Raw genomic sequence first — 27,039 nt, 5'->3', positions numbered from 1 at the left:
AGACTAAGAATTTATATGCCATTAGATTCGTCAGACGATTCTGCACTAGAATATTTGTAGACATTCTAGATATATATATAAATGTTCAGTCTAGACGCGATTATACAAACTGCTATTGGAAAATGATGTATTGCAACAATTATCAGATTTTGACTTTATAAACCGCGATATTTCCAAAAGTTACAGTCACAGACTAAAAATGTATATGTTATTAGATTCGTTAAATGATTCTGCACTAATATTTGTATAGACATTCTTGATATATGTATAAATGTTTAGACTAGACGCGAGTATAGAAACTGCTATTGGAAAATGATGTATAGCCACAATTATCAAATTTTGACTATATAAACCGCGGTATCTTCAAAAGTAACATTCACANTTAGGTATATATATAAGCGTTTAATCTAAATACGACAGTAATCAGATTTCATGGGAATACCGATTGTTACGCATAATCGAATTTTAAACCTTAAGATTGCGATAACACGAAAAGTTATAGTCAGAAACGAAAAATTTAAACGCCATTACATTCGTTAAACGATTTTGCACTAGAATATCTTGAAAAATATTAGGTATATATATAAGCCTTTAATCTAAGTACGACAGTAATCAAATCTTATGGGAATACCGATTGTTACGCATAATCGAATTTAAAATTTTATGATTGCGATAACTCGAAAAGTTACAGTCAAAAACAAAAAATTCAAACGCCATTAGATTCGTCAGACGATTTTGCACTAGAATTTGTTGAAAAATTTTTAGTTATATATATAAGCCTTTAATCTAAATACGACAGTAATCAGATCTTATGAAAATACCGATTGTTAGGTATAATCGAATTTTAATCTGCCGTGATAGTAAACATGTGCAAGGTCTATAAACTTAAGGTCTGGACACGATAGTGTAATGCATTGTGACAGTCGCCGTATTGGATCCGTTGAGGTCGTTACTAGCGCGAATTTGGTTATTTGTTTTTCCGATCTCAATTAATTGAATTTCTTGTTATCTAGTTTTTAAGAATGGATTGGTATTCAGCATCAAATTGTAATAATTTGTCAGCCAGAGGTATAAGAACGTCCGTCTTCCCGCTGACAGATCCAGGAGAGTGATGATTTAAGAGTTAAATTTAGAAAATGTTACTAAGGCTGAATTGTACATGAGAATAAATCTTATCTCTATAGAAAGTTTTTTGTCAATATTGATTAATTTGTAATATGAATAATGTAGGTTATTACCAATAAGCACCGATTATAATGATTGGAGAAAAAACATTACAAAGAAAATTAGAGATATTTTATGATAATAAATCCTATAATAATGCTTACCCAACGTAAGCAGCTCGAATAGAAATAATCGATAAAAATGTTCTTGCAAACTATTTTGCCCATGTCACTTCATTTAGACAATCTTTTGAAGTTGCATTTCCTTTTATTCGGCTGAAATTTTCAAATTGTCTGTTTGTCTTTCCGTATGTCTTTCATTAATCTCGAGAACAGACGGATAGACAGATGAAGAATCAACAGTGGATATGGAAATGTTAGGGGTCATTTAATAATATACGAACGTCTGGTCTGGAGTGGAAGTCAGGCGATTTCAATTCAAAATCTTCTTCAGAACGGAGTTAAATAGATGAAAATCAGACCAGAAACGAAGATTTTAGTGGCTGACAGCCCCCGATAAATTTTTAAAATATGATTAAATGTTCGCCAGGCATTGTGATGATGTCACAGTAAATAAGATATTTTCGATTATAATACAGTAGAACCTCGAAAACTCGGCTCTCGATAACCCGGCACTCCGGATAACTCGACCACACCCTGGCAGGGCAAAAAAATCCTTAGTTAATTAATTTTCATTATAGACAGCTTTATAAAAGTATAAAAGCTCTCATAAAGTATTTTTCTGAGGTCTGTCTTATCAGGTAAATTACTGTACACAGTGTATTCATTAATTTTCATTTTCATGTAGTAAAGTACGTAGCCTTCATAAAGTACGTAGTTTTCCTTTGTTTAAGGGTATTTGGGCAGTTTATTCTCTGTTATATTCTCAAGTAAACAATACATACAAGTACAGTACAGTATTTTCTGAGGAAACACTCGTACTTATTTTTTTTAACCCCATTCCCGATAACCCGGCATTTTCACAAACTCGGCCACCCTTCGGTCCACATTAGGCCGAGTTTTCGAGGTTCTACTGTATTACTTCTAATTAGAGTTGTAAATTATTACTCTGTTATCACTATCAACAATGCCATCGTTGATTAAACTGGTAATGTTTTAATGATGATGATGATGATAATATTTACATCAATAAATTTTTATTTAATTATTTTGGTGTGGAGGGCCCAAACCGACCAACCCATATAAAATTTTAAGACACAAAGCATCCAACGGACAAGGGTGTACGTTTACATATCTCGATTATAATTTGTGGAATTTTTTACTCTATCCCAGGGAGGTGCGAGTGCCTGTTTGCCCCTATGCAGCCGCCCGTGGACCCTTATAAATGTTCCGTAGAGTAATGCTCTCTTGGTCTATAGCTACAGTGACCATACGTCCTTTATTTCACTGCTCTGTCCTTTAACTTTATTTATTTTCTAAAATAGGCATTTTGTCCTTTATTTTGTAAAGTTGACGCAAATTTAAAAAAATTTTTTTTAATAATATATTGAACAAGTTAGTTTTGTATACGCCATCACGACCAGTGTTGCATTGCTACATAGAGCGCAGTAGTGCAGTGTGTCGCCAACCAAACGGCCCACTGACAGTACCAGGGGGTGGACACTCTTATGGGGATTTTTGTGATAGTTTTTTAACTCTCTAGTTGATGGATGATACACTTGTTAATTAAAGCTGAAGTTAGTTGAAAGAAAAAATGAGGGGTTTCTTCCTATTGTTATTAGAAAAGTGGTTTTAGCATTAGAAAAATCAGAAAATATACAAGCCAAAAAATTCAATGATGCTGTGTACACATTTTATCAAACGTGCATAGATTATCTAAATAATTGGGACATGTTTTTTATTGAAATAGAGGTGTTTGAATGGGTCACATTATGCGAAATCCCTTTGTGGGCGAAAGTAGAGGAAAGCTATATCTTTATTTCGAATCATTGGTCCGTAAATATACTCGACGGTGAATTATTTGATGAAGTTTCATGTGTAAAAAAATATGTCACAAACGAAAAGATCGACGAATGGTGACAGAATAACCAGCCCTGCCATCAAAGGTGGATTGAGATTTTTGAACATTTTACAGCAAAAGAAATTGTTTTCAAAAACATTTGTAAAATCGTAGAATTTTCTTTGTCTCCCTGGATCTAATGCCCCCGTTGAACGAATATTTTCATTGCTGAATAATATGTGGACGAATGAAAAAACTGATTTAAAAGTAAGCACATTAGAAGCATGTATTTCCATCAAATACAACTTTCAAATGAACTGTATGGAATTTTATGACTTTAAAGCGTGAAACGGCGCTATAAAAAAATTAATTCTACTGAAAAGTATCAAAATTAATGTTATTTAAATTTTTACAATGTGTGTATGTGTAATAATTCAGATTGTTTAAAATTTTAATGTATGCATTGTTGTATGCTACTATTTTCGTAATAAAAATGTTATAAACTTATGAATTTTATAAGGTATTTTTTGAATTTTTTCGATATGTCCTTTATTCCCCCCCAAAATATGGTCACTGTAGCTATAGCTCTAAAAATGGTGCAAACATAACACTCATTTAAATGTACTGCTCTGTTTGTGCGAGTCCCACTAATGAAAAATAGGAGAGAAAACTGGAAACATGGGAGAGTGCTCTCTATTAAGAGAGCACTCTCCCATGCTATGTTAAGTAGAGTTGAGTATATTAAGTAAATTATCCAGTATTAAATTATGTCATTGTTATGTTATAATTATGAATTATGGTAAATGTGAATTTATTATGTCAAATATTTATAATAAAAAGATCATCTGTTCATATATAATTAAGCAGAAAATTTAAGAATAAAATTGTTAAATAATATAAATTATAAAAAGCAAATAAATAAGCAAACATTTCAAAAATATATTCAAAAATTTTAATTATTTTAAAAATATCAGTGAGAATTCTTCATAAATTTGAATATTTTAAATGGAGTACCTACAAATAGCTACAAAATAATCATTTTTCCCATTTATATTGAAAAACAATACAATAAAATTATCTGAATATCATTCAAAATTAAAAGCAATGTTGAAATATTGCAATGATGATGATTTAACCAACAACTTATTCGTTTGTGAATGAAAAATGGTAATTTTATATATATTTCATGATAATTTCATTTACATTTTTTAATTCAAATAAAACATATTTAAAATATCACATACATAAACTTTTTGGAAGATAAATATTTATCCAATTACTTAGAAACAAAAGTTAATAAAGATAAGAAAACATTTAATTACATGCATTATCTATCTAAAGTTAAAATAATTTTTTGATATTACTTAATTAGGAAAAATTATCAAAGCATTAATGATCTAATAGCAAAAAAATCATTTGTCTTCATTATTAGTAGTTAAAATTATTGTTTTTAATATATAACAAAATAAATTTATATAACTATCGATATATTAAACATCTTTAATATAAAATATACTAAAATTATCATCATTTAAAATGTAAACATTAAAAATTATCATGCTATGATTTTCATTTGTATGGAATATTTTAAAATATGGAATACTCTTTGTGTGTTGAAATAAATTTTCTAAAAATATATGCATAAGCGATAAAACAAAGTATCATGTCCATATGTCTTGTAAGTAATGTCCATCCTCTTGTAATTTTCTCATGTGTTCCATTGCTTCTTCCTGACTGCAATCTACAAGAAAAAACAAATTTGTGTTTAATAGCAAAAAACACATACAGTACATTGCATTGCATAACACTATACATGACAGAATAAAAAATAAACCAAACTTTTCATATAACTTTTATTATATTAATAGTATTAATATGTAAATAATAACAAGTCTTCATTGCAATTGCTGCAGAAGTCTTCTAGACTGCTGAAGCAATTGCATTCAAGATGTAAAACAGAATGGACCACTGGATCATTTTAACTAATAAGCGGCACAAATGTTAATAGAAGTGTGTAGTTGCAGAAAGTTCTTATTTTGAAGGTGATTGTCTTTAAATACTTTTAATGTAATTTATACTACATTAATGATTCAAGTATGATCTATTTTTTGGCTCCATCACATATATTAAATACCATAATATATTACCAATGCATATTCTTAGCATAACTCGTACTACAGCATATACAGAATATAGTATAATACAAATAATTTATACCACTTTTAAATTTTAGAAATAACTATACAGTAAAAGACATAGTTCTTTGAATAAAGTAATAAAATTCAAGTTTATTTACACTTGAAAGAGTATTTAATTTTAATTTAAGTGATATTTATTTTATAGATTTTTTTTGTTTTTTAAGATACAACATATCATATTTTTTATTATTGATTGAAATGTGAATTTTAATTTNATTTTTGCCTTTTACTCTCTTAGCTGTTATAACACAACACAGGAAAGTATTGTAATGAAATCAGATTTGACTCTCTGAGTGTTTGTAAATCAATGTTTTGATACTCCCTGAACCCAATAATTCAAAAAGAAGGGGGGAACATTTCTGTGTGTGTGTGTTGGAATCTGTTTCATTTAATATCTCATGTTGGGGTAAAGATTAAGAAATGAAATTTGGCACAATAGGTTGTATATAAGGAACATTGATGCTGTTAAATTTTGGTGGTTAAAGGTCGAGAGGGTGAGGAGATAGAAGAGGTCGTGTCATATTTCAAGTGGGGTCAAACTTAATGAAAATTTTACATATTATTTGGCATTTACAAGTTTTGAAAACTTGTCTCTATCCTCAAAAATAAGTATTTTTTTTTTTTTTGCCTTTGGTAATAATAATATAAATTTATCTTTTAATAACATCTCATAATGGATGATGCCATACACAGTTTTAACTTTGAGATAGTGTCATAGTGTTTTTTAAACTTAAATATTTTTTTAAATGGAGATTTTTGTCATAATTCAATAGTCACTTTAAGCTTTTGTTATTACTTATATTTTATATATCATAATATAATTGAAAATTATTGGACTTCTAAATTGTCCCATTAACCTCCTGTTAGAATGCCAGGAAAGTTGAGCGAAAGCCCTTGACAGCTTTTTATAATTTGCTTTCTATAGATAATTAACTTTTTATACTTATTACATATTGTATACAATGTAATCTATATTTTACTTTTTTACTACTAGTAGGAAAAGCCAATAAATTAATATAAATCTATTGATATCATTGTGATAAAGAGAATGAAGATTGAATAAATGATTAAAAGTTGCACAAGTTTGGCTAATAATCTACAATTGTTTTTTATTTCTCAACCTTTCCTAGCTATCAAGTCAACCTCATCTACAATGTGAAATTGGCAAGTATGGTGTACTCAAATCAATTTTTGCCACGAATTACTGAGAATTTTACAACCATCATTAGACCTGAACAACTGGAATCACTTAAAAGTGCAATGCCTAATGGTAAATATGTTGAATTTATTATTTCTTAGTAATATTAATATACTAAAAATGATATCAATTGGTCAATCATTATTTCATGTATATTTACTACTAGATATCGCACTTTTAAGGCATTCCACTAGCATGGACCATAGCAATAGTCAAAATTTTCAGCAATTCATATTAAAACTGAGTTTTGTAAATAGTTCTAGGGATTGAATTTAAATGGAAATCTGTCATACAACTAAAGCTATGTGATGCTATTATGCATATGTGTTGTACTGTACATGCACTGCAAAGAATTTCAGTTTAACTAAATAACTCTTATGAACATTATATTTAAATGATATTAATGTTTGTTTTTAAAATCAGTTTCTGAAAAAGTTTTTTAAAACCAAATAATTTAAAAATTAATCAAAATTCAAACAACTTTTAAATAGTGGAATACAATTCCAAAACCCAAAGAAATTGTAATTAAACTTAGAGCTTAAACTTAAATAAATCAAAGACAAGTCTGTCCAAGAAGGATCACCATTTATTTCGCATTTCAGACTACACATACACATTAATGGCGACAGGCCTTCCTTTTTAAGCTTCATGCTGCCAAAACGTAAAAAAGTCCTTTAAAAAACACAGACATCCAATTAAAAGTAAAAAGAATCGGTGACATACAGACGTCTTACTGCACATCCATCTGGCCAATGGGTGGTTCTGCTTTATATCTACTAGAAAAGGTGCTGGAAGATGTAGATTTTGAAGCTGCCCCTGGCGACGGTACATTTAAAAATTTCTTTTTGTTGAATTTTTCCGTCTGATGGCTGGATTATTATTAAATAAATCAAAGACAAGTCTGTTCAAGAGGGATCACCATTTAGAGCTTAAACTGTCAAATCCCAAAGGTGATAGCTGAATGACTGAACAATTAAAGTATCAGCCTACCCTGGAATAAACTGAGTTGGGTCAAAAAACCTCCAGAAATTTTTCTGTGGGTGTATCTCATCACCCAAACTACTTCATTATTGGCCTGACTAAACCCAAGATGAACTCTTCGTATAAAGGCCCTCTTAGAGCACAAAGCAGAAAGAGTAAATGAAAACCCAAAGAAAGTGGCAACTTACATGATTTTTGAGAATGATTTGATAGTTTTAAATAATTTATGAGAATGATTATTTCATTCTCATAAATATTAGTAGCACTCATTATATTGAATATTTTGTCTAATAAATTGGAAATAAGGATGAAATGAACCAGTTCATTGTATTGAATACTTAAAAAAGTCAGGGTCACATTATATTTAATTTTAATATAAATTTTGTTTTTAAATTAAGTATATTTTTAGAAAATATTTCACATAATTTCATGGGTAATTTGTTTTAGTTAATATAAAATTAAATAATGTAGAAACTCCATTATCCAAAATTGTTTTCAATGAAAAAAGAAAAAAACGACTAGAATGTGTAACATTGTACATATTACAGAGTATAATACAGGTCCCAAACTCTTCATGTAACTAAAATTACTATCATTTGTCAAATGTATTATTGCAAGACTAGGTCATATATGTATATATAAGTTTTGATTTTGAATAAATTAATTTACTTTCAAATACAGTACCTGTAGTTTCATTTAGCATTTATAGTTCATGAAACTTTAAATGTACAATGTTTGGTGTACCCAAATCACAAAAAACAAACGAGTTTCTGGATTATCTGAAAAACCCCTGGTCCCATTAATGTTCAGATAATCAAATTTCTACTGTATGTGTAATTCACAATAAAAATTTAATAAAATATATTCATTTTTAAAATATTTAACTGAATAACTGTCTTAAGGTAGTCATTAAAAATTAAAACAATACTCACATCACAAACAGTACAATGATATCTAGTTTCCACATGAGTTTTGCAAGTATTGCAGGTATACACAAATCTGTCCTGACCCTGATTATGTAGTTCATAAAGCATTGCCATTGTAGAATATTTTGTACGTCTTAAAGAGGAAAATTCATAATGTTTGTCTCTCGCTAGAGTAAGAAAGGCATCTCTTCCATCCATAAGATCACAATTAATAAAAGGATCTAGGTCTTGAATGGGAGGAAGGCTGGCTGCTGCTTGAGCAGAATGCAGCCTAATCACAAAAAATACCTATAAAATTAAAAACAAATTAGATGTAAGTTAGTATAAATAGTTGATACAAACAAATTTCATAACAAATGTAATTTTAAATACCTCTTTATGTTTCTCCATAGTAGAATAAATTTTTGCAGACAAATCATTTCCAGTATGAGGAACATTTGGTTTCTTGGTATTTTTTCTCTGATTATTTTTACTCTTGTTAGCTTTTTTATTACGTCCACTCTTCTGGCCCTTCTTTTTCCCCTGTAATATGGTTTTCATCTATCAAACAGCAACATATCCATATTAGATAAAGAAACATATCAAATTCAGTTTGAGAGTCACAAATTCATTTTACTCTAAGTTGCCACTCTTGTGTAGTTTCATTGCAATAAGAAACCTTAAATAAATTTAAATAATCTATTCCCTTCATTGATTAAATAGCAAATTAATACATATGCTTGTGTTTACATAACATAAACACATACATATGTCCTTTTATATTCATATACTACATGTTAATCCAAAATAAAATATGCAGCTTCCCGTATCAAAGGCTCTAAGTGTTAAATGAAAGCTTTAATAAAAGTACTTTCTTTTATATAAAAAAAATAGTAACGTATTTTGAAAAATTTATAACAACATGATAAACATGCATGATTAATGATCACAATTATTACCTACACTGTAGCAAGTTAACAATTNATTTCTTAGTAATATTAATATAAATATTTTTTGTGATTATCGTAATGAGAAAATTATACAATTACTTACACATTATTGGATGAAAACATTTTGTTTTAGTAAATTTGTAGAGTTTATTTGTTGATTTCTGGCATCAATGTGTGTTATAGGTAAAAATGTTTTTAAGGCATTAATTTTAACTTTTTATCAAATTAATATAATAGCATTTTAGGTTTTTGAATATTTAATATTTATTGAAGAATAGTGTATTTTTTAACTCATGATTTAAATTTAAAATCAGTGTATAACCTGCCCCGGTGCATAACCCATATCCCCTTTCAAAGTTATCTTTCAAATACAAATAATCCGTGAATTTCCAAATATTGAGTTCAGAAGACATTAGCAGTCCTTAGATTAGAACATTTTGTCAACTGTCTCTCTATTATGATGTGAATATTAACAATTAAACTAGTATGGATGCTTAAAAAAAATCTAAAATATTTAATATTTCAAATTATTAAAAGAAGTCATTTTCAATAATGAGCTGTAATGAATGGATTCCATTTAGTGATGTCCCCACAGTTTTCTATTTACATGGTGTTGGTCTGGTTGAACCCATGAAGGGTATGATTAAAAAGATCTTCTTAGTGTCAATTAGGTTGAAAGCAGGAAAAATGATAAAGTATCTTCTTGAAATAAGTGCATTGCACAAACTATGTTATTGATAAACATGTTTAAAAATAAATTGATCATGGATACTAAATGGAAAGACAGTCAAGACAATAAAGGCATCAATCTGCTGCTTGAGTACTTGAGTTTGTATCTGGATCAGAAATCTCAGGAATTTTCTAGATATACCAGGTCTCATCCCTCACCACCTGGTCATTCTCATTGTGGGTATGATTAAAAAAGGTCTTAGTATCTTAGTACTCTTAGGCCTAAAAGAGCCAAAAATGAATGAGAAAATTACAATAACTAACTCAATATCCTATGAAAAAGCTTCAGTGAGGCTCACTGTGATCAGAATTTTCAGTGTACCAATTGCTTGAAGATCTTCAAAACATCAGATATGCACTCAAAGACATTATGCACAGTTGAGAGAATTTGACAAAAGCTACATATTTAAGCAGAGGAAAGCAGGATGGCCATTTTGCCAAATTCCCCATTGTCTGGCTGGAGTGATTTGACTAAGATGGTATTGGGTGTAGTGAATATATAAGGGAACGTACATTGTGGGCAGATTCTGGATATCCCAGACAGACCAACAGTAGATATGATCATCTGATTGTCACACAAGCACAAATAGCTGTGATGGAGTCTTTGTCCACCATCCAGAGACAGATAGCTTTGCTACAGAATCCTCTTTCTCTTCCCATATCATTAGCAGATGATTAGTAGAGGCAAATTTACATGCACAGTGCATTCTGTCACTATCACCACATTGTTTTTAGTGCTATGACAGAGAAGCATGGGCTGCTACAGACTGGACTATATACTTTCTCAGCAGTTTTCCTGAATGGCTGTTTGCAAACCACTTCTTTTTGATTTTCTCCAAATCAACTAGTGACAAGGTAAAAACCTGTCTATGCTGATAGCATCTTTCTTCTTAATCCTGGTCACTCCCATGTCAGTTTGGAGAATCAGACTGCTAGCTTGCTCATTCAGGTAAGGTTTTCTGCTGTTGTTCTAGTTGCTAAGCACCTTTTATCACTTTACCATTATGAAATGGTTAATTAAGGGTATTGAATCTGCTTTTGTGGCAAAAAAGAATTTCATTCTATCTGCAACAAGTTTGATCTTATATATACTATTTGTGCTCCCATCTCCTGGTGTAGTCACACTTGCCCCAGACAGTTGCCATTTACAGCAACAGTTCTGTCACTGTCCTTAAACTTCAAAATGTGTTGGAATTCATCATCGTATCAAATTTTCATCACTATGAGAAGCATTAATGGTTTTCTAAAAGGATGTTTTCCTCTTCCAATATGTAAGCTGGAACTTACATATAATAAATCATACCATTCACGTTTTCCAGCAGCAACACTTTAATATTAATATAAAAATGTTTTCGGCCAAATTTGCATATTATATTTGTATATATAAGCCACATTGTTGATCCTATATATACAAGTAGCTATCAAATCTGCTGTCACACAGTGGTATAGAATATACCCCAGGGGATTTTTGGCTTCTATTTTATCTTTAGTGTTTAAGAGTAGCTTGAATACCGTTTGATTGCATTTAAATGTGAGACTGGCATTTACATGTTTGATGATAAACTTGTATGTTGGAGGATTTAATTAATCTGGAGTTGAAGTCAACAACTATGTGCTTCTAATTTTGTGTTTGTGTTTTGACAGATGCATTTCTAAAGTTTTTAAGTTTGTCTTCTGTAGTGCCTGCTAACCTTTGGATAAGTTTACAACTATATCCATGTGCTACTGCTATTAGTTTTGTATGTTTTAGCTCCTGGAGGGTGTCTTTGATGTTAGAGCAATGTATATAGGTTCTTTTTATTAATGCTCTAAAAGCCACCATTTTGTAAAGATATTGTTAGAAATTGAAGGTATAAAGGAGGTGCAGATTACGCTTATGGTATACCTTAGTTATAATGTGGCCATTTTTGAACTGAATATGGAGGTCCAGGAAATAGGCTTCGCTGCTATTATCCTGGTCAAGGTTTACTGTAAGACAGTATTGATTGTGACTGAATTCCCTTAATACATTATTTAAGTTTGGATCTCCAAATAATTAACACATCATATATGAAGTTTGTATTTAGTATAACTTCCAGCCCTAAATTGTCCAATACTTTACATTCTAAACCTCTAAGAATCAAGGTGCTTGAAAGGGGACCTATGTGAATTGATTCTTAGCGCTTACCTCTGAATCGTTTAGAATATGGGTATGCCCATAGACATAGCTTTATATAGTCTACAATAGGGCATAGGTGTTTACCTGGTTTGGCAATTTTGGTGAAGGCAAAAAGCCTTGGCATTTGTGGAGAAAGAATTGTGGCATTGTTTAAATTCAAGTATCTAGCCAGGCTTGTTCAGGTAAATGTGGTGGCTCTATTTTGAGGCCACAAACTCATTTTGTTGATAGACCCATCTTCTCTGTCTGCAACTCTGTGGATCTTACACACTGTTCTAGTAATGACACATAAGTGAATCTTTTTCAATAAAACTATGTTTTTATCCAACTTAATAAGTGTGATGATTTCCTCTGGAGCTGCTGCTGCTTGCTTTCATATATGGTTTCCATAGTTGATGATCTGTTATTGTATCCATTGCTTATCATGTTGAAAACCACCATCTGAAGAAATCTCTGAGCTTCCTTCACACCTGTTAGTATTTTTCAATGTTTGGTATGATGATATCTGGACTAATCCTCCTTGATTTTGGAGAAAACATGGAGCCATACTTAAATGCTTGAACCAGGTGCTCCAGTGCAGTGATATTGTTCAAACAATTGGCATCTGTAAGCTTTTCTCCGGCATTCGTTTCTGGTTGGAAAAGATCCATCATAATTTTTTGTAATGTTTCTTACATAATGGTCGAGTAACCTATTCTTCTAGTCTAATAGCCCTCGCATTGACTTCTGACAAAAGTTTGGGTCTTTCACAAAGCAAATTCTAATTTTACTAGGTTTGTTAGCTTAATATACATGTCTCTTCTAGTACTTTTGTTTGTCTACATAACACAACCATATGTAATAAAGTGAAGTCACGTGGCAAATTTTATAACTCATTTAAAAAAATCCATGGAAGACTAAACATTGGTTTTTTTTCTTTCAACAGTTCATTAAATTTTCATTGGTGGGTTATCTGAATGTTATGCTCTCTTGCTGCCTGGCTGTTCCAATTGTGACCAACCTACCTTCTTCATGCACACAGGGCAGAAAAAGTAATTAAAAAACTTTGCTATCAAACTGGAAACTATTAAATTAAATACTGTAATGGCAATTTTTTCCAAATCTAACAATTCAATATAACATTTTTATAAAAATTTACTTTCCTCTTAAATACTGGGCATTATTGATATATATTGTAGTTATGTCGATAAAAAATTCAGAGTAAAGTAATTTTTCCAGTGAAAAACACTGACACACCATCACAAATTAAAATTGTGCATAGTGCCGTATGTTATAAAACTCATCTTTACCCTCAAAATTAAGCATTTGCCATTTTACAATAGCATTTACAATATTTAATAAAATCTGAGGAGCAAAATTTTCATTAAGTCCGACCCCTCTCGAGATAAAGGTGGGTCACGTATTGTATCGTCTCACCCCTTGAGCTTTAACCACCAAAATTTAATAGTATCAATGCCTGTCATACACTAGCCACCATACCAAATTTCATTTCTTAATTTTTACCCCATGCAGAGATATTAAACTAGACACACACACAGAATTTTCTTCATCTTTTTTGGGTTCAGTTATCTCGAAATATAAAGATTTGTAAAAAAAAACTGTGTAAAACTTGACACGATTCCAATATATAGTTTGTGTTGTATACGTAGCCCAAGGAAAGTAAAAGTATAACTTATGGTGAACCAACACACATTGGACATCCACGAGAAACGAATTGACGGAAGAAATACAGCGGATTTTAGGTATACAAGAAATTCAAAACATTTGAAGGTACTTTGCGTGTGTGTGGATGTTAGTGGGGACATAATTCTGTTCATCCTGTTTGAAGCTTAATAACTCCCATGCTTTTTGTGAGATTTCTGAAATTTTTGCAGGGAGATTTGTGTATTAGGGGATTGATGCTATTAAATTTCAGTGGTTAAAGGTCAACGGGTGGGGAGATAAAGGGGGAGTCACATTATATCCTAGTAGGGTTGGACTTAATGACAATTTTACTCATTAGCATTTACATCTTTTTATGAAACCCATCCCTACCCTCAAAATTAAGCTTTTTACATTTTTATTATAAAATGGCAAAAAAGTTTTTAATAATAAAATATCATAACAGATGGTACCCCCATAGAGTTTGAAAGTTAAGCAGAGAGTTGCTTAATTTTGCAACATTTAAAAGTTACTGGATTTTTTTTCATTGGCGTTAGTGACCCTTATTCAGACTACAATCTGTTAAATGCAAATGATAGAATGTGCCATTTTAAAATTTGTATATGTTATACATCTGATAATTCATGAATTTCTAAATGAAATTATATTAGCTATACAGAGACAGAGTAACTGAAACTGGTTTTAACCAGATTTTTGTTGTATATATTCTAAGAAAATTAAAGTGTGGTTGGCAGTCCTGTCATATTCGTTATGTATAGTAAATGCTTAATCTGACACTAACCTAATTCTTGTAATTGCCATTTTAAATACAAAAATAATTGAAGCCTCAACAAGCCTTAAGAACATAAATCATTTTAATTATTCCTTTACATAATAAATGTACATATCAAAACATTAATTTTATAAAAATCTCTTCCAAGATTTTTCTCTCATTCTTAATACGGAAGCAATTGACTTACAGATAATCTTCCTGTCTTCCGACAGCAAAAATTTCAAATTCTTCCAATTGAGACAAGTACTAGCTTCAGTGTTTTGTCAAAAAAAAAATGTCAGGAATTTCTAAATATGCCTTCCAAAATAAAGAGAAAAATTTAATTCCTGCTCTTTATGACTTTCATGGTTAACTGTTCCCTTTGACTAAGTTTACTCCCATCTTAACTAATTAGTCCGGGAACTCATCACCTAATAATCTTGGCAGCGGCGGCACCGATGGCATTCTTTTCCGGTACGTAAGATGGAACGATGCCGGGCAATGGAGATGATCTGGCCACTGAACCCAGATATGTACCGTTTGGAGTTCTGTAAGTCTCTGCCAGATTCGACGCCAGACCCGTCGAGGGATAATAGGGTGGAGAAAACTGTCCGAGACGGGGGTCGGAGCCAAATATCCTATTACTTGAAACGTCCGAGAGTAGAGGCGGACGGGCAGGCCGGAGAGCATTGCCGGCCGACGGATCGGTGGCCCGACCGTTAAGAGAAATGGTTGATGGGGTGGACGACGACAGCGGCGGAAATTTCAATGCCGATTCATTTAAGATCTGCAGTGTCGTCGTACTCCAAGCCCACTCATCTTTAAATACCTAAACAAGAAGACAAAAGAACATTTTATTATTTAATTCAAACTATATTAGTTTTTAATAGAAAATAATTTTAGTTAAAATAAAAACTTCTTGGAGGAAGTAATAACTAAAAATGTAAAGACCACACTAAAGATAAAAAGCATGAAACTTTGTATAATACTCAGATGCAGAGGGAAGAACTTACTATGTTGGTGTCTGTCGGCCATCTCGAGACGAATCGAAGATGGCTAAATTTGTGTGCCATATGACCCTTTCCCATTGATCATTCTTAATTTTAGGCCAGAATTTTATGAGGAATGCATTGGAAAAGTCCATTTTCCAATATCTATAATGATTTTTGAACACTCAAATTAGGAAAAATATTTTAATACAAATATTCTGTCATTATGGCCAAATTTTTTGATGTAACTGGTGCAGTTTCACATGATATGTTTAAGACAAAGATGGGATTAGCAACTATGATACCGGTATATTTAGATTGAATTTTCTGACTACAAATCAGGCCTTATAAAATTCTGGTGTAAGGTCTGTTTTAAGTTTAGACCATGCAAGTTAGTACTAATGCTATGGGAACCTTGGTCCCTATGCAGCTGCCAAGTTTTCCTCCATACTACAGTCTCAAAGAAAAACGGCATCGACAGCCAAACGTTTATCTCGGCCGGAACAAACAGGTCATTTGATTGAGCGAGACCAAATACTATCGTCGTCGTCAGAGAATCAACATCTGTCAGGAGGGAATTCTGTAAATCTTCCTCTAGGCATATAATCCCAGGTAAGCCAGATTTTAATGTTAGTGGCTTTATACATGTTTTGGAATAACACTTTTATGTTTACAATAGTCAGAGTAGTGTTGGATAAACTTTGCTGTATTGTGCTCCGATGGTTCTCCAAAAGAACAATTTTGGTCATGAATTAAATTCTGAGACTTTGATTAGATTTATTCTACTGGTCTTAACAAGGTGAAAGCAGACCCAGAAATTTTTGCCAGAAAATATCGTAGTAATGAGAATACAGAAGAATTTATGTGGGGATACTATACAGTTATACAAAATTTGGAAACCAGACATTTGTTGTTTAATGAGAATTGATTTTATTAAAAAGACACCAATAAAAGAATTTTGAATTTTTCAGACAACTTAATAACATTTCGGAAGGTTTTCCTCCACGTTATTTACTTCAGATAAAGATGTCACTAAGAGGTAGCAAGTTAGATAAGTTAAAAGAACTTCCACTAGAATATTCAAGTTTATCACTGAGAACATTCTGTCTAACATTATTAATGAAATATTTAGCAGATCTAAATATTAGTTCAAGAATAACTTAATAGGTGGTCTTAAAGAATTATCACAATAAAGAAGAAAACTAGAGACTGGCATATGTCTGTGAATTTTCAAATTCTATTTAATTGGTAGAATATTTCACTAAGTAACACATTTAGTTTCTAATTTATAATATGTTAGAGTTCAGACAGTGGACTTTTCTTCCAGTGTAAGCAAAGAGACAATCAGTAACAAAGGGAGTTGTAGAAACTTTCAGATATTTATAAGTATTTTAAAGATGGTGAATTGCCAAATAATCCAGCATTGGAAACTGAAATAATTGGTAAGTCAAAACACTATGTGCAGAATAACATTATTTATTAACCTTCCAGCTAATTCAGATTCTCGATTTATCAAATTGTGATCCTTGACATGTTGAGAGAACAGAAGAATTATACAATTATTCTACTGCAAGAAACCCAAAGATGACTAACTGATTACTGTTACTGGCCAAGCATGTCAAGCAATAAAAATATAAAGATGAAATTTTTTGTTCTAACTACTTAAAAGGGGTTTTCAGACAAATAAACCAAAATGTGTCCTTCGTGTTATTGTGATTGATTTTGAAGAGTTCAAAATATTGGTGTAGGCTCTGTCGCAGATGGTACGGCAAGAATTCTGATCCAAAATGCATTTAAATAAAACATCTGAGAAATAAATTGTCTTCTGAGTAATTCCTGAACTTTGGTAAATGTCGGATTCAAAGGACATAACATTTTGGTTTATTCGTCCAAAAAACTCTTTTAAGTGGTTATAAAAGTGAATGATTATATCGGACAAATATTGCTATTTTTAGCTTCATATTAGAACAAAGAAAACCTGCTGAAATGATGATGAGTACAGAAATTAATAACATTGGTTAGTCACTAGGTATTTATATTTTGGATCCATAATCAAGATCAAAAAAGATTAACTTGTATTTTTTAGTTGTGAGGTTATGCCATTCTATTTGTTTTTATTTGGAAGTGCCTGAGACTGGGCATTGAAAACAATGTGTTTTATATATAGTTAGTAGTACTTATTTGTGCTGTAAAAAGTCTGGTGAAGACAGGAACTGTAAATGATGTATAGTTATAAAGGCATCTTTTTATAATTGTTAAATTCATATTTATAACAATTGTTTGTTAATAGAATATAAAAGTTACAAAAAACATTTAGTAGTAAGTATATGAAGTCAATTAGTGCTGCCTGGGATATTAGGGTTATTGAGTGAGTAAGCTAAACCTAGCACTCCCTAAGGCTTTTTCATTTATTTAAGACATCAGTAATTCCATTTTTAATATTTTCTATATTGCAGGTAGGAAAATTATACTTAAAAATAAGAAATATTTCTCTTGTTTCACTGTGTAAGGAATGTGAAGAAGCGAGAGAATTTTTGATTTATACTTAACATGGCTCAATCCCAAAACTCAAATTTTAACTCTTGACTGATTTTTAGACAGCTACATATTATTCAAATAATGTTTTAGTTGAAAAGTGTTGAGATAGTAGTTAGAAAGTTAAGATTAGATTTTATGAACAAAAAATAATTGTCCAGATACTTCTTAATGTAAAGTATAAACCTAATGCACTGAGACTGATTTTTCCACATCCAACTCGACATTAGTAAGCATTATCCTTAAATTGTGCCATTTGTCTATTTGTAGTCGGGGTAAGACAATGAACTCTTATTACTCTAAATATTATATTGTTAGATTCTTTCAACCAGCACCTTACTGTGTGAAGAAACAATTGGCAACACTTTAATTATTATACTGAAACAAAATATTCACAAAACTTTAGAGTTGTCAAAATGAAAGAGAAAAAGCAGAAATATTTCAGCTTTTTCTTTCATTTTGACAAGTTTAAACTTAAATATTATGCTAACACAGCTTTCAGCTGATGACAGTACTATGAGTGACAACTAATTATTCTAATAATTTCATAATGAACAGATCAATTTCTCCAATACTCAGTGCCAAAATTCTACACAGAAAGAGGAAAATATGAAGTAATAATACCAATATTAAATTACAATATGTAGCAAACTAAGTATTGCAGCCATACCAGTTGGAGAGCACTGCAAGTTTGTAATAGAAATAGTAATAGCATGCACACACATCATAAACAAGTAAAAAGATCTGTGTATACAAAACCAACAAATGCACATTGACTGACTCGGGGGTCTTCATGAAAGAATATACATACAACAAGATTATGCAACTGTGCATGAGCACTCGCTGCATTGCGCAAACATTGTATGTGTTTAATTCATTCAATTTGTACAATTGCAGTGTGTACTTTATTTTGGCACCTCCTATGAATAAAATCAATTTTTGAGACACATCTGTTTGAATTTCATAGATTTTTATCTCCCTTGCCTCCCAGCATTCCCTTGAGTCTTCTACTGCTCCCAAGGACCACTACCAACTTTGGAAATCACATCCCACTAATAAATAGAAAATTATTTAGGATTTATCCTTACAAACAGATTTGGTAGACACACCAAGTTAAGCAAAACCTTATTTCTTGTATGTGCAGTGTGCAAGTCAACAATATATAAAAGATCATCATCAAACTGAAACAGCATGCTAATCTTCACTTCTACTCATCAGTAGCTGTTAAATTATAAATTATTGGTATAGATGAAAGGTTTTTCTTATCTGCTATGTTCTTTTCCCTAACCCCTAACATCTTCAAGATTTCCGACATTTATCAAACACACAAATCTATTCTTCCTGGAATTAATTGAAAAAAATGGTTGAGATATGATATTTTGAATGGAAGTGTGCAGTTTTATTAAAATTGAAATGTTCATCTACCAAAAGCAATTTATTAAAGTTAAGTTAGTTTTGGTAGAAGAGCATCTCAAATAAGCTTAAAATCATCATGACACTTTTTCATCATGAAAAAAAAATTACACGAGAAACCAACGAAGGAACACAAAATTTTTGTACAAGTGAACAAGGTGAAGCAAAGCAAGCAGGGGTGGGAGGTGGAGTGATGAAGGAAGTGAAGAGGGAGTAAAGCAAGCACAGATTGATCCAAGAGAGGTTGCCCCTTGATTTTGATGCAGAAAACCTGAAAGCAAAGTTTTTTATGCAATTTGAATAAACAGTTTCTTCACCCAATTAATTTGAGTATGGAAATGCATTTTAAAAGTGATCTGAACTTAAGTTTCTTACAGAATCCTCATATGAAATTAGAGAGATGAAGATATATTATTGAGATTTTTGTCATGAATAATCTATAATGGGCAAAGTGAGTGGAAATTGTAGGGAATTTTAATGGTAATTTTCTATTATTCTATAAGAAAAATTATACTAAAACAATGGATAACATAAAAATGCTAGTTTCAAAACTAATACTACAATGAGAGGTTAAATAACACTAATCACTACTTTGACAAAATTTTTCTATTTTCTTTTCCTCACCTGAATTGTTAGATCTGACACAAGATTGGAAAGTCTATCAACCAAATGTGCCAATACCAATTGTTCGTTGGCGTCTCTTCTTATCCGAACGTGAACGGAACCACTCTAAAAATAAAATTATTCTTATATACAGACAAAATTTTAAAATTATTTTAATTTAAAATTTTTAATCATATCCGTACAAATGCTGACAAACTGGAAATTTTCTCAAATTTCCAGTTTTTCAACATTTTTATAGTTTGTCTTTTAAATTCTGAAATTAATTTAAGAACTATATTAGTTTGTTGTTTACAAATTTCAACATTGAGTAAATGCAATGAAACTTTTCAGGGACCATCATTTCATTCAGGAGGATGTGAACAACTATTCTCTTGGTCAAATCAACCCTTGCTGAAACAGGCCTCCATTTCTACCTGACCAGAGAAATGGTGGCATTTGAATAGTAAAATTACTTAATATGACATTACCAGTGAGCACAAAATATGTTTTTAAGGGTTCCAAGTTAAATATTGGTCCATCTTTCACAAAATTTAATTGGTTGGCCAATTACCACATCAGATTCAGCTGTGAATGGTACACAAGATTTTTTTCTAATGTTAACTCTAATGTCTTGTTGACTCGCATGAGAAGATAATTCAACTATTTTCTGCTGAAAAAAATTCAATTCCTGTGTAAGCATGTGCATACATACATTCACCCTGATAAATATTTCAGTGATGATGCAAAATTTTCAGGATGTATATTTCAATTTAAAAATACTTTCTCCATTTGAATATGAAAGCTTAAATACTTTTAGAACAAAGTATTTTCAGATAAATTTTAACTTCTGGAATGTGGCACTTATATTGAGATATGAAGGTAATCCCAAAAGTGAGGTCTCCTATTTTTTAGAAATACAAAGAATCGTTTATTTTGAATAATTTTTACATCATTTTAAAGTTTGAACGTTTATCTACTCTTCTACATAATTGCCATTTTGGTCGATGTATTTTTGTAGGCTCTGTGGCAGTTTCTGTATGCCCATGTCATACCAGATCACCACCATATCATGTTAAATTGACTGAAATTCATCACCAATTGATGGAAGTGTATGGTGAGTTGTGCATGGATGTCAAAAACATCTGAAAGTGGTGTAGGGAGTTTGCAGCTGGTTGTACTGAAATTCACGATGAAGAAAGACGCGGGAAACCATCAATTTCTGACAAGACAGTCACGAAGGTTGAGCAAATTATGTGTGGTAATTGGCGGATCACTCTGGATGATCTTTGTATTTTGGTTCCTGGGTATCCCAAAACACCATTCATAGGTTTTTAATGGAAAAGTTGCAATATCAGAAGATGTGCGCAAGATAGGTCCCGCAACATGCCAGCGAGCTGGTATGACATGGGCATACAAAAACTGCCACAGTGCCTACAAAAATGCATTGACTGAAATGGCGATGCAGTGTAATTTAGTGATCACTTGCTTTCATCTTTATTTCAGTTGATAAGGGCATCACAGACATTATCAACTGAAATAAAGATGAAAGGAAACCAAGTGATTGCTAAATTACACTGCATTGTGTGTGAGAAACCACTATACACCTACTTATTATAAAACAATGGAAACTCTGAAGGCTGAGGCCGCTTTTACATTAATTTTAAAGTGTAAATCACTTGAACGGGAAAAGATAATTTTTAATTGAAAGAAGTCAAGGTCATTAAAACATTCTCAGTAGATATACAAATGCATAATTTTTTTAAACATTGTATTTTTCAAATATTTCATAATTAAAGAAGTCTTGACCACTTATTCATACTACTTTTCTAAAGAGTAAAAGTTGATGTAAAAATTTTTAAAAATTTCTCTTTAATTAGGTCAAATGAGGTCAACACGAAAATACTCGGGAACAACACGGGACAGGTTAAAAATAATGTCATAGTCTAATGAGAATTAGAGATTTATTTTTGAAATTGAAATTAATTTTAATTTAGAATTCTAAGAAGAAAAGAATTGACCCGCAGTGGGATTTTAACCCACAACTTCTGCTTATCATGTAGTTGTGTTGCCAGTTATGTTACCTGACCTTTATCTGATCTTTGCTTTCAGAACTATTAATTTAGATATAACCATATAGGTCACTGGTGGCACTGACTGGGAATGACTTGTGCACCCGAGGTCCTCTTCCATGATGTCAGCCAGCTATTGTTTTGGGTTTGTGGAGTTATATTTGTACACACACAAACACACAAAGCAAAGATTGGACAGAGATCCAAGTAGCTAGCATAACTGTAAGAATCCCATTCCGGGCCAATTCTTTTCTTCCAGAAATTCTAAATTAAAATTATCATGAGATGGCAGCTTAACCTCCTACCTTTAGAAAAGTTTAGTTTATTTCTTACCAGGTTCCCAAATGCAATTGTCCAGAAGTGTTCATTTCTAAATTCCAAAACACCATCTAGAGTTGACGCTTCTCTAAGACATTTGTCTAACTGTCCAACAATATGAGGTGGAGTTGTCTGTAACAAAATAAATATTTAATTATTTATTAATTAATATCTGAAAATATTGTACTATAAAATGTAATGTAATTACCTGCAATAAAGTTCTTCCACTATATATACTCATAGGAAACATAGTTACAACAACCATAATAGCAATAAAAATAGCGGCAACAGCATCGGCAAGATGATAATTACTGTAAATATATAAACAATAGAATAATTGGAATATTTCTAAGATTAATATTTGTTTTAAAATGAAAATATTGTAACAAATATTTAAATGCTTAGTTATAGAATGCTTTAGACCAGGGGTGTCCAACCTTTTTGTTTCTCTGGGCCACATTGGAAGAAGTCATGGAGTTCTGGGCCACAAGTATATTGTGGCCCAATCCTTAAATATACAAGTATATTTAAGTATTTACATGTCTAGATTATAGTAATAAGTATTAAAACTTTATCACAAAAAAGGATATTTTAAAAAATTACTTCACAGATACTTTTAGTTTGTACTTAGAAATAGATAAATTTATTTATTATAAAGGAGACAAACAAAAATTTATTTGAAAAACCCAAATATTTGTTTTATTTGGGTCTTAAAACAATGAAACACCATTTTAAAGTGCATTTTTATTCAAATAATATGTAGCCCAAAATGTAGCCAATGTGCCAAATGATATTTTTTACACCAAACTAAAAAAAGGGTAGCCAAATTTGGCACAAAGTAGCCAAATCTTGCAACACTGAAAGGAATATTAAATAAAGCTAGAGTTGGGATTCAAAGGATTATGGACCCAAATTCAGGGAATGGAGAGAAAGGTGAAAATATAAAGAAGTGAGAAAGGTTAAATAAACCTGTTATGCAAATATTGATCCTTAATTTTCCAACCTTACTCACTTCTTATCATCTTTTGGCCTTTCTTTTCTTTCCCCGAATTTGGGGCTATAATTCTTTTGAGTCACGACTCCAGCTTTATTTAGTATTCCTTCCTCATTCACAATTTCAAGTATTTGAAAATATTTCCTTTCTATTAAAAAATAAAATATGTATAAAGCGTTGAAATAAATAAATAAATAAATTTGTCGGTTTTGTTTATACGTTTATTGGGGCGCATGCAGCCCGCAGGCTGGACACCTCTGCTTTAGACAATACTATACCATCTGACCTGACCATGAGATAAAGTAGGAAGTAATAGATTTTTGAAAATTAAAAATTTGCTTCTCTAATAGTACCAAGAGATTTCATCACCAAGCTACAAAAATTTTAGACTTATAATCTACATTTTTGGTGTCATTTTATGATAGAAAACTAGGTATTTTCTAGGAAAATAACATGAAATTCTGTGGTGTAGTAAAGGAAAACTGTGCAAAAAACTTTACAACAATTTTTGTTCAGAATTAGATAAGTTTGATATAAATTGACAGCAATAGTAAACTTTGACCTAGAATATCCTGGTGCATAGATCAAATTTTCGACTTCATCATAATGTCGGCCTTGCCGGGAGGTACATATTTGCAAAAAATCACATTTGGTGCCTTGTGATTGCTTTAAACTTCAATCACAAACAAAACACTTTCTGACTTAGTAGTTTTTGTGTAAGGTATAAGCAAAACTCTGCATAATTACAGTATCAAAATCACCATTTGTTTTTCTTTTCTAATATGTTTAATTTTTATCATATAGTACATTGTTATTACACCATTTGTCAGAAAAGTTCCAGGACAAAGCTCGTAAAAAATAGAAAAATAGAAAGTGTCTGGAGGTCTTGGAAGCAAGCGGAGAAGCAAGCAACTAAAAGGGACAAAATGTCCTTTTCAGTTGCAACCCTTTGTGTGATTTTTCTTGTTTCTGCGAGTGAAAAAGCAACCGACATTTTGTCAAGATATCACAGACATCCAATGGACCGTGACAAATGAGCTAACAAGCATCACACTTGAAGCTTTCTCTGCTTGCTTCCAAGACCTCCAGAAACATTGGCAATTGTGTAGAGATAGCTGAGGAGACTACTTCGTCAGGAACAGGGATCATTACTTGGTAATTGCAATTTTCTATTTTTTACGAGCTTTGTCCTGGAATTTTCTGACATAGGGTGTACTATGAATAACATAAAAATAGATTTTGAGTAATTTTATTGACTAAAGGCTTATTCTAATACTAGAAAAGTAAGCATGATGATGATATGTGTTACTATAATGCTTCACTCAAATCTTTTGAAAAATAGTTTTCCTAACTCAGTCTTAAGTTAGAGATAATCTTCAAACATAACTATTCAGAACAACAAATATAAAAGCAATGATAATACATTGACTAAAATTTTGAATGTGAAAATAAAAATTAACTGTTATAATTTATGACATTATTCTTTCCCCAATAATAATTAAAAATTCAGTTTATAAGTGAAATTACTATTTTTATACAAATTCCATCATCTGCTATTAATTTGTTTCAAAATGAAATGATAAAAACTAAGCAATTTTTAAAACTGTTCAAGGATAATACAGAATTTTTTAATGAAACTATATCTTGAATGATTAACAAACTTTGAAATCAGCAAGATCAATTCAGTATTTTTAAAATTATATGGCAAACAATTGTTAATTTCCCAATTGTGTCATTGATCTTTTAAAGACTGTCCTGTAAGAGTGATGAAATTAAAATAACGATTGTCAACAATCAGCCCTTTGTTTCTTATGATCTCACAAGAAAAAATTATATATTGAATGTAACTGAAATTCACTCCCAATAGGATTTTTCCTCTGTATTTAAGCAGGCCGATATTAAAATTATAATAGTCAGGACTGTCTTGTTATAAAGATGTATTTATTAATAAACGATACTAGAAATAAACTAGTTTCTTGTTAACTGATTTTCAATTATCTATAGAAGTCCTTAATATTGGATCTTAGGTCAACAACACAAAAATAAATATTACTATTTTGTTGTTTGAATAATATCAGAATTATTTACAGATGGTGTTTTTAGTAGTATTAAATTTGTGTTTAATTTTGATATAATATGTATGACTCATTGACACTGTCGCCTTTGTTATTTATCAGATTTGAATTTATTATTTGTTCAAGACATATTTGGATTATTAAGTTAAGCGTGCACTTGGGCGGATGGACTAAACTGGCCAAGCAGGCAGAATTGTATTGGTGTGCATGCACTTGATCACATTTCAGTGGCAGACTGAGCAGAATTTAGAGTAAGAGCGAAAGTATTTAAACAGGATTTTTTTGGGTATGAATTAATGTCCATGAAAAATTAAGTGGTAGAGAGCTACCTATTACTGGAAGAGGATGCTGTAAATTTATATAATTTTTTGTACTTTTGTTCTAGAGAAATGAAAGTTATATTTGTGACAATGCCGAAGGGTTCCCCTATGCTTCGGCACCACAGGACCGAAGGGTCGACATTGCGTCGGCAAAGACCGCAATGACAAATTTATCAGGACTGACACCTCTGTGTCTTCTGGGTAGACACAGAGACCGTTACGTTCGCATTTACGCGTGAGCAGTCGTGTCTGGCCGGTTGGACTTGGGATGGAGACCATTTGAGGAAGTCAACACAATTCTAACAATAACAGAATTTGTTTATTAAACTAGTTCTACAAAAGGGTATTTACCTTAATGCTTCTTTGCAAGAACCGAGTTGGAGAGAGAGAGAGAGAGCTTACATAGCATCGCGGGTTGTTATAAATACCTGAAGCACTATATATGGATTTCCAGATGGCTGTGAAGTCATTGGGGAGCCTTGGGAATGTCTCTGTTGCCTTGGATGGTGGTTAAAGTCTATCAAAAGTTGAGATCCGTTGGTTCTTCGTAGGTGTTCCTGGAGAAACATAGAATATTCGGGAGGAGCGCGCGGCAACGAGTGATGATAAATCCTTTCGGCAGGCACACACGGAATATTCTTGCGGACTCTTGACCCCTCTCACTGTTCCTTGAGGTCTCCTCTTTATTTCCAAGTCACATTGTTGTTTTCCACTAATAGTGAATTTTTAGTTGTAGTTCCCAGTGACACAATCTGAGTTCTCTGGGAAAGGAAACGACTCTGGGAAGAGAAATGCACTCATCCTCCGGTAATAAAATGGAAAAAGTTTTTTTTCTCTCCGAGATTTAAATAAATTTCCTTTTCAAAACAAATTTTCTTTTGAAAAATTCCCGAATAGAATTGTGGGGTTTCCCCTTTCCAAGTCCGACCTCTCACGTATCTAAATTGTTTTTTCAACAAATAAAACTGAAACTAATAAAAGAAATGGACACAAATGACAGCATTTGCATAAAAAAAAAAATTGTGATTTCTGTTAATAAACAGAGTGTAGATTTTGACAGCTGGCACT

The 27,039-nt window shown here is 31.5% G+C and overlaps 2 protein-coding genes across 2 annotated transcripts in view; both read right to left on the bottom strand.

The window, feature by feature from the left end:
* Positions 1 to 8,336: 8,336 nt before the first annotated feature.
* Positions 8,337 to 9,274, bottom strand: LOC111636913 (CREB-binding protein-like). Its single transcript, XM_023382299.1, has 2 exons — positions 8,799 to 9,274; positions 8,337 to 8,714 (listed from the first exon to the last, which is right to left on the bottom strand). Exons 1-2 carry the CDS (start codon positions 8,964 to 8,966, stop codon positions 8,352 to 8,354), a joined length of 531 nt encoding a protein of 176 aa, XP_023238067.1. The 5' UTR covers positions 8,967 to 9,274; the 3' UTR covers positions 8,337 to 8,351.
* A 5,064-nt stretch (positions 9,275 to 14,338) lies between these two features.
* The window catches only part of LOC111636937 (zinc transporter 6-like), a 35,411-nt gene continuing 22,710 nt past the window's right edge, over positions 14,339 to 27,039 (bottom strand). The window contains exons 8-11 of the mRNA XM_023382324.1: positions 22,791 to 22,893; positions 22,598 to 22,714; positions 20,217 to 20,321; positions 14,339 to 15,484 (exon numbers count right to left, since the gene is read on the bottom strand). Coding sequence (XP_023238092.1) covers positions 15,083 to 15,484; positions 20,217 to 20,321; positions 22,598 to 22,714; positions 22,791 to 22,893 — 727 coding nt within the window. The 3' untranslated portion in view covers positions 14,339 to 15,082. The remainder of the gene's footprint in view (positions 15,485 to 20,216; positions 20,322 to 22,597; positions 22,715 to 22,790; positions 22,894 to 27,039) is intronic.

This window comes from Centruroides sculpturatus, unplaced genomic scaffold (assembly GCF_000671375.1).
Source record: "Centruroides sculpturatus isolate CEXI.00-Female unplaced genomic scaffold, Cexi_2.0 scaffold128, whole genome shotgun sequence".
Lineage (NCBI taxonomy): Eukaryota > Metazoa > Arthropoda > Arachnida > Scorpiones > Buthidae > Centruroides > Centruroides sculpturatus.
Note: the sequence above shows the minus strand (reverse complement) of the source record. Positions and strands in the feature narration are given on the sequence as shown.

What these genes read in the sequence shown, in the direction of transcription:
- LOC111636913 (XM_023382299.1), bottom strand. Translation starts at nt 8,966, where the DNA reads ATGAAAACCATATTACAGGGGAAAAAGAAGGGCCAGAAGAGTGGACGT. An exon ending in CTATGGAGAAACATAAAGAG is followed by an intron (nt 8,715 to 8,798) that starts GTATTTAAAATT and finishes TTAATTTTATAG; the next exon opens with GTATTTTTTGTGATTAGGCT.